This window comes from Trichosurus vulpecula, chromosome 2 (genome assembly GCF_011100635.1).
Source record: "Trichosurus vulpecula isolate mTriVul1 chromosome 2, mTriVul1.pri, whole genome shotgun sequence".
In the NCBI taxonomy this organism is placed as follows: Eukaryota; Metazoa; Chordata; class Mammalia; order Diprotodontia; family Phalangeridae; genus Trichosurus; species Trichosurus vulpecula.
The window spans coordinates 209,112,281-209,131,450 of NC_050574.1; the positions used below are offsets into that span (position 1 = coordinate 209,112,281).

Here is a 19,170-nt window from a genome sequence, read left to right on the forward strand (position 1 = left end):
TAAAGACCACAGAATATTAGAGATAAGAGGGACCTTTGAGATCTTCTAATTCAACCCCCACATTTTACAGATGAGAAAACTGGGGGCCCCAAAAGGTTGAAGAGACTATATACATACATACATACATACATATATATATATATATATATATATATATATATACACGTATGTGTATATATATACACACACACACACACATATATGTATGTGTGTGTATGTATAGATAAGCACACAATATATGTATATGTACATGCGTATTATGTATGTATACACACAATATCTCTGTGTGTGTGTATATGTGTGTGTGTATTTATCCATAGAATCCTTTCCAGGGACACTGTGTTTTCTAAAAATGTCAGATTGGCATTTCAACAATTCTACCTGGATTGACCCCCAAACAGCCAATTCACTGTTACGTACTCAGGCTGACAGACAGTACAGATAGGTGGTGAGGCCTCAAGAAATGAATACTGTTTAAATATTGGCCATCTGTATGAGAAGCTGTGCTAGCAAAGTCCAAGGGATGTTGTGCTTAAGTATTAACTTTGGATGTTATCCTGACTTGTGATTAGAAAGAATGAAAATAGAAGTTGAGAGTGATGGGGGTAGGGAAGTGCTTTGGAGAGGGAGGTGATTGTTTGGGGACTGAAAGTTCTCACGTGTACTGGATACTTTTGCAGGAAAACCCAATGGGGTTGTTATGGAAACCAACAGAGGACTTGCATCCATGTACCTAGTCTCAAAGCAAATAAGTCCATGTGCCCCATCAAACTCATTCTGGGATGAGTGCCAGATGTGAGAACATGGACAAACAGTGAGCAGGCTTCCAACCTGACAGTGGGGATAGGATGCCACACCTTCTGAAGGAGCCAATCTGCTGGGTGAAATGCTTCGGTGATGTCTGAACTATAGTATATAATAAAAGGTCACCAGAGAAGGGGGAATATTTGAATTTATTGGGGTGATGAAAAGGCCCAAAGGGAAGTTCCATTGCTAATCTCTGATGAAAAACACCAGGCAAGGGGCATCGTTCTAACCAGAACAAACACGCCTGAAAAATTCTGTTTAGATCCACAAATCAAGAGCGGACACTGGTATTTTTTTTTCCTTCTTTTGATTTCAAACTCAAGACTGATTGTCTCATAGTAGAAAAGCATGACATCTATTTTAGCTGACTCCAGTAAATCCATGAGGACTGACAGGAATACTTATGTTGGGTGAGTAATTTTGACATTTTTGGATTTGTTCGGATTATATGAGCGCTCCTTAGATGTTATATTAAATTCAACTCTGAATGTTGGCCTGTGATACTATTTAAATTCCTTAAGTTTAAAGCTTAGGCAGTGGAAATAGCATTTGTAATATGAAAGGAGAGAAAGAAATGCAAACTGTCTTACCAATAACATTTTCATTTAAATCAGATTTCTGCACACTGATTTATCTAAGAAATTGGGGCAATATAAATCATGGAAGCGATGTCAAGGCTTTAACCAACTCTCCTAAGTGAAGAAATTCAAAGTCAATCCTGAAGTGCACCCCAGAGAGCTCATCCTTCAACTCAGGAGACAATTGGCTGAACCTGGGATCTAATTAAAGGTGCCTCCCTGTGCCCCAGGGAGGTCTGACTGTTTTTAGTAGCCCATTATGGAACAACCTCACCTACTTTGTAACTGACTATACATAAAATTTGCTTCAAAAATATCACACGTCGCACAACTGTAGGGTAAGCATAAATCTGTAGAAACTGTCGGCATATTTAGCTTAGGTGTTATCCCCAAGTTCACAGAATACTGTGGATCATTAATCTTCATCAAGCTTTAGCCATTTGTGAAAGTACTGGTGGATTCAAGGTGGCTTGTGTGGAATTTCCTCTATCATACTTCAGTCATTCCAGTATTTCGACAAAAAGAATCACTTCCTCATCCTTAGCAGAGGTAGCCCCCTGTAGTGTTCATTCTTTCAGAAGAGAGACAGACAGACAGAAAGAGTGAGAATGAGACAGAGAGAGATAGAGAGACTGAGACAGAGAGAGATAGACAGAGACAGAATGAGAGTCAGAGACAGAAAAAAACACACAGAGACAGAGACAGAGAGAGAGAGACTGAGGAGAGAGAGACAGACAGACAGAGACAGAGACAGACAGACCGACAGAGAGAGAGAGAGAGAGAGGCAGACAGACGGACAGATAGAATGAAAAATGCTGAAGACAGAGAACTGTGAGAAGGAGAGGCTTATCCTTTAACTGCTTCCCTGCTAGGACTTTTCTCTCGTTGTACTTTCTAAAGGCCGACCATGCTATGTAATTTATGAAGCTTTGGGGAGAGGTTTGCATTTCTTCCTTTCTGTACTGTGGGTTATAGAGGAACAGGAAAGAGAAAATCTAAAATGTACAGAAGTGTCCATAAAGCAAACAAAGAAATCTAACAAAGGAAGCACCTGTCATTTTTTATACTTATTCATTTATTTATTTATTCATTTATTTGCTTATTTAAAGTTCTTTGCTGCCTTTTGTGGTAATGCACTGGTTGTTGTTTTTTTTTTTAATTCCCTGCCCCTCCCCCCCCAGCTTTCCATTAATTTTTCCCTTATTTCGCTTATAACAAAAAAAAGTAGTTAAGCAAAACCAACCAACATAACTGATCATATGTGCAGCATTCTACACCCATAGCCCCCCCACCTTTCCAGTGAAATAAAGGAGTTACATTTCTTCTCCAGGGCCAAGAATAGTCATAATTATATCACAGTTGGCATCATCTCATTGCTTTTTCAGTTAAATTATTGTAGTCATTGTGTACATTGTTTTCTTGGTTCCGTTTACTTTACTCTGCATGAGTTCATATACATTTTTTTTATTCCCTGCTTCTCCCAGCCTTACTTTATTTTTTCCATCCTCCCTTTTAACAAAGAAAAGTAGTTAAGCAAAACCAACCAATATAACTGATCGTGTATGCAGCATTCCACACCCATAGTCCCCCACATCTCTAATGAAAGAGAAGTTACATTTCTCTGTTTCTACTCCAGGGCCAAGATTAGTCATAACTGTAACACACTTAGTTTCATCTTATTGCTTTTTCAGTTAAATTATTATAGTTACTGTATATAGACATATATGTGTATGTGTGTAGATACATAAGTACATATATGTGTGTATATATATATATATGTATATTTCACTTTGCGTGACTTTGAGTTTTCCCATGTTTTTCTGTATTCATCATTTCTTAGGGCACATTACTTTCATATGCCACAATTTGTTCAGCCATTCCCCATTTGATGGGTACCCTCTTTGTTTCTAGTTCTTTGCTACCCCATACACACATACACACACAGAGCATCACACATTTTAGAAAGATGAGATAGCAGATTCATGCTGTACCAAAGATGAAATGGAGTTCAAGGTGAGTCTTTATTGCAGTAAATGATGATGTCAGTATTTGGAGGTTCTTGAGAAGCTCCTCCTTCTAAGGCATGACTTAGTTAAGAATTTCCTGACAGAGAGAATTCTCAGACACTGAGATGGACTGACTATCAAGGAATAGGATACATTTTTCTTTCCTGGGAGGTTTTGCTTTGTCTTAAAGAGTAGGTTTAATCTGGCTAACATGGTTTGGAAGTTCATTCTTGAGAGCCAGGGAAATGGTCTGGATAAATGATTGAGAAATTTGTCAGCCTCATAATAATAATTACAACAGTAATATTCCAATACTTCAAAGCTCTATGATTTGATCAACGTGAGTGCTCCTTCCCCCTATAGATCCATAGATCTACTATGATTTAGTAATGATGGTCGTCAGGAATTACTGGGGTTGACCCCAGTGAGAAGCCCCTCTAAATATAGGAGAATCCTCAAATAACAGACGTTTGGAAAAGCTAGATGGCACAGTCGATAGAGCACTGGGCACAGAGTCAAGAAGACCTGAATTCAACACCTGCCTCAGATGCTTACTAGCTGTGTGGTCTTGGACAAGTCATTTAACCACTGTTTGCCTCAGTTTCCTCATATCTAAAATGGAGATAATAATAGCACCTACCTCCCAGGGTTGTTGTAAGGATCAAATGAGTTGTAAAATGCTTAGCACAGTGCTGGTATATAATGAGTGCTATGTAAATGTTAGGTATTATAAGGATGATGATGATGATGATGATGACAACATAGTATTCCTCACTGCTCAGTATGGTTGTGTTAGGTAATCAATTATCTGAATCATACCTCAAGCCCCATCCAATGCAAAATTTTTTCTCTCTTACTTGACCATTCAAGAGACACATAGATCCAAAGACAAAATCATTTGGACTGGAAGCAACATAAATAACAAAGGAGGGGACCAATAGCAAAACATTCTCTGAACGCATACAATAAGAGATCCAGGGGAATTATATACTAATTCTTTTTTTTTAATCCCCCTCATTCCTCAGTATGATAGGAATAAGATACAGTCACTTCAGAAGTCATTGCCACAGTGGTAAATATTTATAGTACACTGTCATTTGCCTCTGGGCATTCCTTTCTGGGAAGTCTCCTACAGCACACTGGAGAATAGCCAAATGCTTTCACCTTGGCTCTGGAGGTTTTGGTCCAGCTGTGACTCTGGTGCTGAGGGATATCCTAGCTATAGAGTTCCATATGGTCTCTCTACCCTAATTCCAGCTCCCTAGAATGATTCATAGCTCCATCTACTCTCAAGTTCACTTGATTCTTATTCCGTAATCATGCCATCCTCTTTTTAAACATCCTGCCTGGTGGCACACTCCTCACCAATCAGAGTCCTTGCAGGATGATGTTACTACACTCTAGGCTTGTCCAAAGCCCTCTAGGAAATGTGGTCCTTGAAAACTTCTCCTGTTGAGTGATGCCTCTTCCTGAAGCTTTAAGGACATGTCCATTAAAGGGAGGAGAGAACACACATTTATTAAGCATCTGCTATGTGCTAGGCACTGTGCTAAGTGCTTTGATCCTCACAACAACCCTTTGCAATAGGTACTAAAAGATATATAAATTTGTTATTGTAGTTTCAATATCTGATTAAAGATCATATATACACATACATACACATACATATACATAAAATACCTACATATACATACAAACACAATATACATGTACATATGTGCATACACACATATGTGTATATGTATATGTGTGTGTGGATATATATATGTGTGTATATACATATACATATACATACATACATATATATACATATACATATACATACATATATATATATATATCCACACACACATATATAGTTTGTTGTCAGGCCCATACCCTAAGCCTTTTCAGCTGACATACTACAATAATAAAAAGCAGATATTTGTATAATACTTTGAGATTTGCCAAATGTTTACATGTGTTATCTCATTTGATATCTGTCAGAACCTTGTAGGGTAATTAATGCAAGTGTTATTATCCCCATCTTATAGTTGAGGAAACTGAAGCCTAGAAAATTCACATGCCTTTTCCAGGGCCTATATAGTTAGGAAGTGGTAAAACCGAAACTTGACCCCAGGTCCTCTGAACAGAACAAGACCCTATTCCACTATACCATAGTGATTCTGAGATTCTATTAAATGTCTAGAGAAAAATTTCAGCTTAAGAAAGCAGTCTTTGGGAATAAGAGAGAATCTAAATTATACAAAAGGAGCAGATGGAAGGAATGTATATGTTTATATGAGTTTGGGAAAGAAGTAGTGCGAAGAAATTGGTTTTTGCCCCTCAGGAAAGGCAAATAGCCCCCCTGAGGAGGTAATAGTTGAATATCCAAGGGTTCTGTTCTGATACGTTAGTACGATCTATAAAATGATGTCCTTCTCTACCTAGGGATGACTAATTAACCAAGTGCTAGTCTATTATACTACCTGGCTAGGGGAACTCAACCAGAGATTTTATTCTACTCCATCCCCTAAAGTAAAAGCCAGAGCCACGAGATAGAATGAGAAGAGGAACTTCTGAAAGTCTGAAAAAGGGGCCCTTGGGAAAGGAGTCCTCAGATGGGTTCAAGTCTAGGAAAAAGAAAGCTATGCTAGCTAGGTCAATTTTTGATTAGATAGTAAAGTTGGGATCAGAAATCTATAACCTGGAAATTTCCTCACTTCTAGGATTTTATTTATTATTGGTTTTCCTTTAGTTTAATTTTTTTTTCACACCAGCACTACTCCTTCCCCAAGAACCCCCAACCCGGACTGGGCTTAGATCTTCAGCAGGCTGTGCACTCCTGCTCTGATCTGCCACTTAATTCCTCCCACCAGGTGGGCCTGGGGCCAGAAGCAACAACAGCTGTAGCTGCCCCACCTCCGCTGCCCCCGGGGCTGGAAGCTGAACCACGAACTCCTTGCACTCCCGCAGCTTTTCCCACTAACCTTCTCTGCAGTCTTTGGTGTTTGTGGGTCGAGGGGTCTGGTAACTGCCGGGGCTCACATATTCAGGGTGCTAGGGCCCCCTCCGCCCGGCTTCTAGTCTGGATGGTCCACGCTGCTCAGGCTGGGCTCTGCTCCACTCCGTTCCCAGCTCCCAGCTCCCAGCTCCGTGTGGGATAGACCTCACCCAGAGATCATCCAGGCTGTCCTGGGCTGGAGCCCTGCTTCTCTCTGCTGTTTGGTGGGTTCTGCAGTTCTAGAATTGGTTCCGAGCCATTTTTTATAGGTTTTTGGAGGGACTCGGCAGGGAGGTCACACTAGTCCCTGCTTTCCAGCTGCCATCTTGGCTTCGCCCCCCTAGTTTAATTTTTTAGTAAAAATTCCTTGAAAAATCTTAACCTTGTATCGATTGACTGAGGAAAAGAAAATTTTCTATACTTCAGAGAGGGTAGGAAGGGAGTACTCCTGATGACTAGACATGACAGTGGCAGTTGACTACAAGAATTCCAGATAGATGAGGAGCTGGGGCAGATAAAGACTGGGGATCCAGAGTGGGGTCAGCAACAGTCATGGACCCTTTCCCCTTCCTTTCTGATATAAGGCTTTACCTTATATATGACCAACTGTAGATCCCAAAGTTTCTTATTTAGCAAGTAATAGGATATTTGCCTTTTACATTTTCTTTTCCCATTTGAGTAATTGGGAAAATTAAAGAGTGTCTTCTCTAAAATTATGCATGGTGATGGGGAGGCTAGTAGCTGAAAGGAAGAGAAGGTACAGAAGGATGGACTGTGGAAAGAAGCCGGTCAGTGGTGACCAGGAGAGAAGGGAAGGACTCACACACACACATATGTGTGTGTATATATGTATATACATATGTATATATATATATATATATTTATATATATATATAAATATATATATATATATATGCCTAGAATATAGTTGGTGTTTAATCAATGCTCATTCCCTTCTCTTTTAATGAGAAGTCCATCTCCCTTTACCAGGGGATACTAGGCATTTTCCCTAGGCTCCCTGTTTGGAAGCTGTGAGCCAAGGGAATGAGAAAATCCCACAAAGTGTACTAGAGCCTTTAGGGCCAACTCATAGATAACTGTTGGCCTTCCTCCTTTCTCATCCAAGACAGTTCTCCACAGAGGCCAAGGGCACATCCTAACTTTTGGGGAGATTTGTGTCTGGAGGATAATATTTGATTTGAACTTCAGTTATAAAGAGGACAGGGAGCAGATTTTCCCTCATGTTGAGAAAAGGATATGAAGTCAACTTGATTATTCAAAAGCTGACTCTCTCAACTGTGCATTATCCAGTCTTCTTCCTTTTCTTCCTTTTTTCTTTTATTTTGCTGTCTTTTTATCTTGCAATTGCATTTTTGGGTTTCCCTCTAGGAGCTCTTCTCCCAGAGAATGAGCAGGGCAAATCTGGGAAAGTATAGCAGTCAGCTTTGCTCCCTGCAGGCCACTATGAAATTATTGACTCAGATGAGATTTGTATTTGTTCAGGTGTGAATGGTTGGTAAAAGTCAGGTAACATCCATGACAAGTCAGAAGTTAAACTGTGGTTTACAGAAAGGATGGGGAAAGCTTAAGTCAAGAGGCAGGAATAGCACTATGTACAATAAGTCATTAGAAGGCAAGGTGAACTAGAAAGGAAGGTATGGTTAGGGTTATAGCTGAGATGAAAACAGATAGGAAAGGTAGAGAGACTTGAAGGCTGAGGTCTAAACTCAATATTTGATCTGGAAGTAGCTATTGAAGTACTGGGGAAAGCTGAGTTATATGGTAAAATCAAGGATTGACTATAGTCTGAAAATCTTTTACAGTTGGAGGTATCATAATAGGATTCCTTATTTCTTGACTTGTATTATTTTGTGTTTAGACATTTGGTCCCTCAGTATATAATCTCTCTCTGTCTCTGTCTCTCTGTCTCCCTCTGTCTCTCTATTTCTCTGTCTCCTTTTCTTCTCTCCTTTCCATATTTCTTTTTCATTCTTTCTTTCCTCCTTTCTTTCCTTCTTTCTTTCTTTCTTTCTTTCTTTCTTTCTTTCTTTCTTTCTTTCTTTCTTTCTTTCTTTCTTTCTTTCTTTCTTTCTTTCTTCCTTCCTTCCTTCCTTCCTTCCTTCCTTCCTTCCTTCCTTCCTTCCTTCCTTTCTCTCTGTCTCTTTTACATGCACGTGCGCGCACACGCGCACACACACACACACACACAAACATACACAAGCACACACACTTCTGTCTAGAGCTTCTGATCTCTATTAGAAAGATGTTCCTAGGACAATAGATTTGTTGCTTTTCATTTTTCTGCTTCTTATCTGGCCCTTGGTATTTTTTATGATCTCCATTCTTTATCCCTTCTCCTGGTTTTTGTTCTTTTATAGTTCCAATTGTTAATGACAAATAGACCTTTTGGCTTTGTTTTTTTCTCTATGTACTCCTCTTTCTTTTTCCCATCCTCTTTGCTCTCCATTTCTCCTCATTCTTTCACCTCTCAAGAGCTATGTACCCTATTATCAATTGTTCAATAAACATTCATTAATTACCTACAGGTGTCAGGAATTGCGCTGACCACTGAGGACTCAAAGACAAAAACAAAAATGGGACCTGCCTTAAAGTAGTTTATAAGCCAGCCAGATGAGACAAGTATATATGTTAAGTATATCCACAATGGTAAAAGGAGATTTTTGTGGGAAGGCATTACTAGTTTGGGGAGGCTCAGGAAAGGCCTCATGAAGAATCTTTTTTTGCCCTTCCAACCAAGTTTTCTCTCTTACTTCTCAGATTACCCTTATCTATTTGTTTCAGCTTGGTTATGTGCTTCCATGATCCTTTCCTGCCACAATATTCTGTGGTCTACAACTAGTCATAGGATATAGAATAGTTCCTTCAATCATAGCAGTCATTTATTGACAAAGTAAATGTAAAAGCATCCCTCTTTTTCTGACTAGCTTCCACTTCAGTTGCAACCTTTAAGATTCCTTGTGTTGGAAGTTCACACTCGAGGAATCCAAGCAAATCATCTGAACCCAGCACAAAGTTTGTGACCCATGTGAGAGCTGAGAACATGCATGTAAACCATATTGGGAAACAAATATGATCGTATTTCATGATATATTTCAATCCGACTGTCATTCTTCCTCTTTTATGTGGGATTTATCCCCTGACATCTTCTGCATTAACTCTCTATTTTTTTTTTTCAGAAATCAATTTGTCCATGTTAAAAACCCTCACTTGGATTCTATGGATGAAGACATTCTTTACCACCTGGATTTAGGAACAAAGACACATAACCTTCCTGCCATGTTTGGTGATGTAAAGGTAAATAAAGAAGTCTAGAACCCTGGGAAATGTTGGCTTTCTTCATCTGCTGCTTTTCATTTTTATTTATGTTACCTGAGTTTTGCATTTAGTGCTAAAGGAATAAGTCAGAGTTCTTATAGGAACTGAAGTCAATCTCATTTTCTAAAGCTATTCCAAATTTATCCAATAATAGAGCAATTCCTCTCTATCCCCAATGAAACATGAAGACTCCCAAGCTAATTTGACTACAAGTATACATGTACTGGTTATGCTTGCCCCAGGAACATAGGAAATGATGCTGATAACCTCAGTGGTGCTCAGAGTTTGGGAATTGACCAAAGTATTGAGGATCTAGTGGTTCATTATTTAAGGTCTAAATTTCTAAGTGAATCTGAATTTCCTTAATCCTCAGGTCATTAAGCGTAATTCTATCTAAGTAGCAGAGAACAAAAAAAAACTTTATTTCACTTTTTAAAGAAATGCAATGACTCAGATGACATTTCTTAGATTTGTTGCTTTCCCAAGAAATTTGCCATTCGGTAATACAGAGAACCGTCTTTATTGTATTGCAATCTAAGCAATTGTCTTGGGGTCTGCGCTTTTGGTGGAGGGAAGGGGGCGTAGTATTGGCACCAGATGGCTGAAGCGATGCAGTGATTCAGGGATATAACAAGAGGGGAGCAGGGGAAGGTCGAATCAATACCTTTTGCTGAAACAAAAACTGATGTGCTCACTCACAATCAGCCCCGAGCTCTCCCATCTTCCTTCCATCATCACCAAGGCAACATGGGAGAGACCAAGGCTGGCTTGCTGACAGCTGTGTCCTTTCTCCCCCCTTTCTAACATACCCTTCAAGCTGCATGTTGCCCTTTTGTGATACCTGTGCTATTGACTATTTTCTTTAAACTGTAATACTTTTCCTACCTATTGTCCTTGATGTTTAAGCTCAGTTCAATTGATCCAGGCTGTTCTTGATGCTTCTCATTAGATTTTCCTTGAATGAAGATATCCCTGGAGCCTGATATTGTAATTTTCCCTAGGGCCTTACCCCTCTAAAGATGGCCCTGGTGTGGAAGAATCATAAGCAGGAACATAAACTAAACCACCAATTAAATGAATGGACAATGCCTTACATTTGTGTAGTGCTTGATCATTTTCAAAGCCTTTTCATTGACAGTATCTCTTTTGTTCCTCACAATAGCCTAGTGAGATGGGCAGGTATCATACTTCTTCTGCAGAGTTGGGAACTGGGGCTCACAGAGGTTATCTAATACTTATCCAAGATGACAAGGCTAGTAAAGGACAGAGCCAGAACCAGAATGCCCACCTCTGAGCACAACCCATCACGCTTGCATCCTAACTCTCATCCTGCTAAACCACACAGTCTATGATGATAGAACAGAAGTGTCATTACTGAATGTTGAGGGTCCACATACTTGAACAAACTTTGGATGGTGCCTTGGTTTCATGGCTAAAAACAGCTCAGGTTCTTATTCAGGGGTATAGCCCAATGGAAAGATGATTAGATTTGGACTCAGAGAATCTGGGCCTGATTCCTTGCTTGTGTGGCCTCAGGAAGCTCAGTTCCCCTTCATGGACCTCAGTTTCTTCACCTATAAAACAAGGGAAGGATGATTTCTAAGCTTGGTTCCAATTCAGAATGGATGATCCTTTGCTGGAGAAAGATATTTCATGTGTATCATTTGTTTCGCCAATAATAATTCCATTATTGAGCTCTTGAAAGTTGGCAAAGAATTTGCTTCACAACCACCCTGTGGAGTAGTGTAACAACAATGCTGCTTGCTGCTACTGTGGCTGTGTAAGACTGATAACACCAGCACACAGGAGGGCTGCTATCATGGGTTCTTTGATCTGCTTTTCTAAGGAAAGCAACTTTAAGGGGTTTACAATCTCACTTTAATTAAACATACATATATCATTCACTTAGTTCAGGGAAAAAAGTCAGCACCCTGAACTTCAGAGCAAACACAAACAGAAATTACAAACAGAGACAATATAAACAGACCAACAGACAGGTTTCTGTCTGAATATAGCATATATAGTTACCAGAGAGAGGGAAACACCAACATCTGGATTTTCAAAGCTGGGGGGGGGCTCCTTAAGGACAGCTACCCAGAGTATAGTCTGGTCAAATCACAGACAGTCTTCCAGTGAGTGAGACCTCCAAAACAAAACACCAACCTCCGATCATATATACCCTTCTCAGGGCCCTGGGATTTAGTACCTACTTAGCAAAAGGGTGTAGGGCCTGGGATCTGGGGCTTTCTTGTTTCTTAAGCAGGTCATCAAAAACTCTTGATTCAATCAAAAGCTCCCAGTTGAAACAAAGGCAAGACTCATCAAAGGCACTTGATTACCTCAGTGCTGAGAAGCACTCAAACAAAAAACAGCAAAAAGTCCCACTTTGCTTGCCATTACATTTGAAAGGCAAGACTCATCAAAGGTCCTTGATTACCTCGGTCCTGAGAAGCACTCCACAACAAAAGACAGCAAAAAGTCCCATTTTACCTACCGGATTCAGCCAAAGGCAAGACTTATTAAAGGCACTTGATTGCCTTTTCATTCCAAAAGAGACAACAGTAAAAAAAAAGTCCCACCCTGCTTAACATTACAAGTAGGCAGTACAGGTACTATTATTATGTCATCTCGAAGGAAAAGAAACAGCCTCCGAAAGGTTAGTTGCCTTGATTATGGTTTTACAGATAGTAAAGACCTGAGATGGGATGGAAACTCAGGGTTTCCTGATTCTAAGGAATCAGGAAACAACAATCTTTCCACTCTGCCATGCTGCACACACTGGAGGACCTGGGCTAAACCCCAGGAGCCATGTCATCAGCATTTCTCCTAGAGGAAAGCATCTAAGGGTTTGATCTCAGCATTCCCTCCATTCACCCTGCTATAGAAAAGAGGCTTCAGGAGACAGCTCGGTGGCACATCAGGGGCTGGGCCTGGAGTAAAGAACACTCAAGCTTAAATCTAGCCTCATACACATACTAGCTGTGTGACCACCAACAAGGTACTTAACTTCTCTCAGCCTTGGTTTCCTCATCTATAAAAGTGAGAATAATAATACCATATACCTCTATCCCTCCAGGGTTGTTGTGAGGGAAAATGAGATAATATTTGTAAAGCATTTGTAAACCTTAAGGCTTTACATAAATGGCTATTACTATTATTGTTATGGTTATTATAATTATTACTGCTATAAATCCTATTGCTTCCATTTACCAAAGCTTGAATTCTCACCTGACTGCATGCCCCATTGTATGGACTTCCCAAGGCCTAAGAGACATTTCTTACCTGTGATAATTCTACATAATCAAAGAACCTTCTATTATAATAAATATAAAGTATAATAAATATAATATAATAAGGCAACCTCGAGTAATGGAATCAGAAGAACCTGGATTCAAGTCTCATCTCTGACACCTAGTGAAAGACTTTGGGGAAGTTACTTAAACTTTCAGTGCCTCAGAAAACTCAGAGTATAAGTGGAAGAGGTGGGATTGATCTGCAAAGGCAGAAAGGTTTTCCTCACCAATAGTTCCCAGATCTGTGACACAATACCAATGAAATCACAGGTCTGATTCAAAAGCATTGAACTGAATAGTTATATTGCGGTAGGGAATCAAGGAGAGATTTCCAAAATAGAACTGCCTGTTTTAACTGTACCTTTGGGAGCAGAAGCTATAGGCAGATGGAAGGAGAAGAATGAAAAGAAGATCTTTTTAGCATTAACTGAAACCTAAGGTAAACCATAACTAGAGCAGAGTGACCAGCACTTTGCCTCAAGGAGCTAAATTTAGAGAGTGTTGACATTACTTGTCATCCTTTGGCAGCATAGAAGCAACGACATTTAACACCTAGTTAGCAAGAGCAAGAAGTTAATATTGGATAATACCAGATGATGGGCTAGGGACTAGGGGGATTTCTTCTTCCATCCTAGCCTCCTTCCCTCTGCACCCCACCCATTTGGCAGACTCCCTAGCATCAGTCTTGTACCTCTATACCAGGGTCTCTATCATCCTCTTTTCCATAGGTGTGTATTATATTCCTTCTCCCTCTGTGACTTTGTGCTACCTTAACTGTAGCTGAAAGAGCCAGCTAGTCTGATTCATGTTTACAAGTGCTTTTCTTCCATCTTCCTCCTTCCTTATCTCTGCTTTGGCATTTTATAGGGTCAATTCATTGCTTGAGTTTGAATTAATAAGCAGCTGTCCTGAGGGACAGGGAATTTTTCTGGAAAATGTGGAGGATGTTGAATACTAATGCCTAAAAATAAATCAGAGATTTTCAAATCTTCATAGGTACACAGATACCTTCTGGAGATATCTTCAGCAGTATAAACGTAATAAATGTAATAAAAAATAAAATGTAAATGCAGTTGAACAATAGGAAGCAATGAGTTGAGTTCAATTCTTGGTATTGACACATACTGCCTGTGTGATCTTGGGCAAATCATGTCACCTCTAAGGGCCTGGCTCCTTATGTGGAAAATGAGTGGTTTAGAGCACACAACCTCTAAGGTCCATAGCCTTTCCCAATATCAAAACAACATTGGCTTTTTCAGCTCCATCTATATACAAATTGTCATTCTTGTTAATAACATTATCTACAATATCAGAGGAAAGATCTTTGAGTGTCTGTCTGTGAACACATAGAAAATTTTGTCTTTAAAATGCTGGGGATACTGCTACCATCAACATAATTTTATAATTTTCCCCAATGTCTTTGGACAGCTTCACAGATATATTGGTGAAAAAATGGAATTCTGATTCATGTGCTACTTTGAGACTTTGATGGATCTGTGATTTTTGTCCTTCAAAAGATTGCAACCCATCAATGCTTACCCATCATGTGTTCCTCTTGTCCCTGTTTTCCAATAAATATTCCCCAGGGAGTCCATGTAACATGGCAGAGTGGAGGAATGGAGGAGAAGTTCCTCTAGATCTCTTGACATTGGCTGGATACCAATGGAGCACATGGTTGATCCCTTGTAAGTTACAGAAAGCTTGGTGAGAGACCCACATAAGCCAAATTGTCCCAAGGACATTCAAACATAAAACTGGAAGGGTAATAAATGAATAAAAAAGCTCCATATACTCATTTACACAATTTACAATGATGCACTAAGACCTATCAGACCTGTAAAGTAGGAAACTTAGTTTTAGATATTTCTTTGTTTAAATAAATAGTAGGAATAAGATAGACTATACCTTTTAGTAAGAGAAAAATAAACTTTATCAGCAACTATTCTTGTTTCCTCCACACATTCTTGTGACAAAAGTCACAAGAATCCTCTCCACTACTGTCTTTGTAGAGTGAACAAGGGCAAATGAAAAAAACTCATTTGAGGCTTTGACTGATTACTGACCATCAAGGTCAATGTTGGTGGTCACCAGCCATGCTCAACTTCCCACTTAAGCAGTCAATTGAAAATCAGATCTATAGTTGAAATGCTGGTGCCTCTGATTTAGGACTTTGGTTTTAAGAATTGTCAGTTACAAAGTCTTATCTAAGCTTTTTCTGTCTGACCATATCATCTTTATGGCTCCAGCAACATCCAGTAATGCCTGTTGATTGCTGCAATAGTTACAGTTCAAAGGAGAAATCAAACCACAAGCTACTCTAACATCTGTTTTGGCTTTATGATCAATATAAATCATAGTCATTTACATTCACTGGTATCAGACAATGAGGTTATTTAGAAACTATCATACTTAGCAAAAAATAGCCTGCATACACTTAGATCTCAAGCCAACTCTTGGCTTTTCATGATAATAGAGGAGGAAATTGAATGGATTATGCACAGATAACTCAAAACCTCAACTTAGCTCATGTTTTTGCCTCCTTTTCTCCCCAGCCTTTAAATTTGAATTGAGTTAGAGCTCATTACCAACTACTAGTCCCTTGGCAAATAAGCTAAGGAGCTACAAAAAGAGCTCCATGGTAATCAGCGAAAGAGAAGAGGAGGAGGAGGAAGAGTAATAGGAGCACATCATGCAACTAGAGTATCCAATAGCTTAAGGAAATAATGTTAAAACCTCCGACACCAACAAGCATTTATTCAGTATCCACAATGGGTGGGCCTCTGTCCTAGGTACTAGAAATGCAAAGAGAAAAAGGAGTAACTGCCCTTACTCATAAGGAGCTTATATTTGACTAGGGGATAAGACAAGTAAACAAATAAACAAATGCAAGACAATTTGGGACAGAGAGCAAGAATAACTAAGTGGATTGGGAAAGGGCTTCTTTTAGGACAGGAGTTCTTAATGTTTTTTTGTGTCATGGGAACACTTTGGCAATTTGGTAAAAATCTATGGACCCCTCAGAATAATATTTTTAAGTACATAAACTAAAATATATAGGACTACAAATAAATTTTACTGAAATACATTTATCCAATTTTTTTAATCCAAGGTCCTACTTTAGAAGGTACACATGAGCTGAGCTTTAAAGGAAGGTAGTGATTCTAAGAAACTGAGGAAAAGATTGTGTAGATTTTGAGAATGGGAGAAGGTCCGGAAATGAGAGATGGAATGTTGAGTTCAAGGAAAAACAATTAAGCCAATTTGACTAGAACATAGAATATATGAAGGTGAATAATAGAAAGTAAGTCAGGAAAGGTAGGTTGAAACTAGATTATGAAAAGCTTTAAAGTCAATGTTGAAGAATTTGTATCTTGTCCTAGAGGCAAGAGGGAAGTAACACGGTCAGACCTGTACTTTATGAAGACTACCTTGGCAACTCTGTGGAGAATGGATTGGAGAGGGGAGAAAAAGGATTCAGGAAGGCCAATTGGGAGGGAATTTCAGTAGCTTAAATAAGAGGTGATGAGAGCCAAACTAAGAATGGTAGTCATGTGAGTAGATGATGTAAGAGGTATTGTCAATGTAGAATTAATAGGTCTTGCAAACTATTTAGAAATGGAGGTGAAATAGTGAGGAGTCAAAGATGATTGGCAGGCTGCAAATCTAGGTGATCAAAATAATAACAATAGTAGCTAACATTTATAAAATATATCAAAGTTTGTAAAAATACTTTATATATAATATACACACATACATGTGTGTGTTACCCCGTGAGGTAGGTGCTATTATTATCCCCATCTTATGGGGATAATAATAGCAATTATAGGAATTTAGGTGAACAAATGGCAGTGAAAATTTATTTATTTTGTTTTGTTTATAAAGAGTGAGAAAGACCTTCCCATGTGTGTGGATAGCAGCAAATGCCCAGGCTTACATAGCTCATCAGTGTCTGAGGCAGGATTTGTACACAGGCCTTCCTAAGTCCAATGCTCTAGCCACTGTACCACCTAGCTGCTGGTAGTGATGTCCTTTAAAAAAATTATTATGTGGAGAGGGAGAGTGTGTTTGGGGAGAAAACAATGAATTCAATTTTGGACCTGTTGAATTTGAGATATCTACATGGAGATATCTAGTAGACAAAGATGAAGGACAGGATTTCAGGAGAGAGATTTGGGCTGGATATATAAGTTGGGGAATCACATGCATAGAGATGTTTATTGAATCCATGGGAATTAATGAGTTCATTGGAGCCACATGACTTAAAGAGCATAGAAAGAGAGAAAAAAAGAGGGCCTAGGATAGAGCCTTCAGTGACAGCCATGGTTAAGAGTTAGGAATCAGGTAATGAAACAGTGAAAGAGACTGATGAAGAGGTGTGAAACAGGTAGAAGAAACAGGAGAGAACTGTGACAGGAAAGCAAAAGGAGATGAGACTATCCAGATCAATGGTCAACAGTGTCAAAAGCCAAAAAGTGGTTAAGAAGGATAAGAATTGTAAAAAAAAAAAAAGTCCTTAAATTAGCAATCAAAGAGATTGTTAGTAACTTTGGATAGAGCTATTTCAGTTGAATTGTGGTGGAGGCTAGAAGTTGGGAAGAGAGTGGGATATGAGGAAGTGAAAGCAATTAGTACAGATGACTTTTTCCAGGAATTTGACTATGAAATGGGAGCGGTTATAGGAATTTAAGTGATGAAGTGGCAGTGAAAGTTTATTTATTTTGTTTTATTTATAAAGAGTGGGAAATACCTGTCCATGTATGTAGATAGCAGCAAATTAGATAAGAATAAATAGAAGATGAACAAGATTGAGGAGAGCAGGCTCCCAGAGAAATAGGGAGGGGATGAAGTCGAGGGCACAGGTAGAGTGGTTGGCCTTGGAAAAGAGAAGGGTCACCTCTTCATCAGGGCCTCTATTTTCTCAGCAGAGTAGGAGGCAAGGATCTCACTGAAAGCAAATTAACAAGCATTTGTTAAATATTTACTAAATACCAGGTACTCTGCTAAGTTCTGGGAATACAAAGAAGGGCAAAAACATGGCCTTTCCCCTCAAGGAGCTCATATTCTACTGGGGAAGACAACATGGGGGAAAAGTACATACAATATATATGTATATATATATATATATATATATATATATATACACACATTATATATATATATATATATATATATATATATATACACACATTATATATATATATATATATACAGTGTAAATGGCAGGAGATGTGAGAAGAAAAGATAACATTTGGAACAACCATTGTAGAGAGTACAAAAGAGAGTCACCATGTGACTCTTATCTAAACCTATTTGAGTGTTTCCTAGTCTTGAATGACATATTTTCTCCTCATCAGAAAGTGCTCCTCAAGAACTGCTGCTGTTGCTCTCTTTACTTCTTAGCTGAGCTAGGTGAGTCTTTGTGCTTTATTCCAGCTGTAGAAGCTAGACTAACTCTTCTGCAATTTACTCATGATCCATAGTACCTAGGAATGGGCTGTCCAAGTAGGAGCTGAAAACTAGTCCTCACACTTCCTGCTTGTTATTTCTTCAACATGATTCCAGGCTCTTAGCCACTTCCCTTAGATTTTGTAGCACCCTTGAGTGCAACACTTTTGTTATCGTCTTTTAGAGTTCCTTAACCCTCCGGTGCCTATTCTGCTTCTGAACTAAAGCCCTGATGGCCCTATATGCCACAGCAAATAACATGCCAGTAACTTAGGCATCAGTTGTTAATTCCCTTTACAGTTAGGCCTGCTCAGGCTCTGGACTCTATTGGTTCAACGAAGTCTTCACTCCTAGTCATAAAAACTTCAGTAGATACTCTCTGTATTTAAAAAAAAACCTAAAAACTGATTTTTAATTCATGAGATTGCCAGTAAAACAATTCTCAAACTTTTGTTGAATTAAAGAACCCACTGGTTCTTTAAATATGTCCACTGATATTAGTGTGATTCAGTTTTCAATTTCATTTATTATTTAACACAGAGATTTTGCAATAGCAAATGTCTTAGGCTGAGATATTCAATGTAAATGAAAACACTAAGAGACACTCAGGTGAGATGTGAACCACCTTTTTTTACTTTATTTTGTGATTATGTCTTTGCTGACCCAGTCACTTAAACTGATCACACTGGAGTTATCTTATATTTTGATCTATATTTAATTCC

The 19,170-nt window shown here is 38.9% G+C and overlaps 1 protein-coding gene across 2 annotated transcripts in view; it reads left to right on the forward strand.

Annotated features, from left to right (window-relative positions):
- The first annotated feature begins 903 nt into the window (after positions 1 to 903).
- Positions 904 to 19,170, forward strand: part of UPP2 (uridine phosphorylase 2) — a 52,489-nt gene continuing 34,222 nt past the window's right edge. Inside the window, exons 1-2 of one of the 2 annotated variants that reach the window (XR_005009584.1) lie at positions 904 to 1,217; positions 9,572 to 9,689. Coding sequence is in view for 1 of the 2 variants with exons in the window: in XM_036745084.1 (XP_036600979.1) it covers positions 1,156 to 1,217; positions 9,572 to 9,689 (180 nt within the window). In the remaining variant the exon portion in view is untranslated. The remainder of the gene's footprint in view (positions 1,218 to 9,571; positions 9,690 to 19,170) is intronic. The other variant, XM_036745084.1, reaches the window with a different exon arrangement.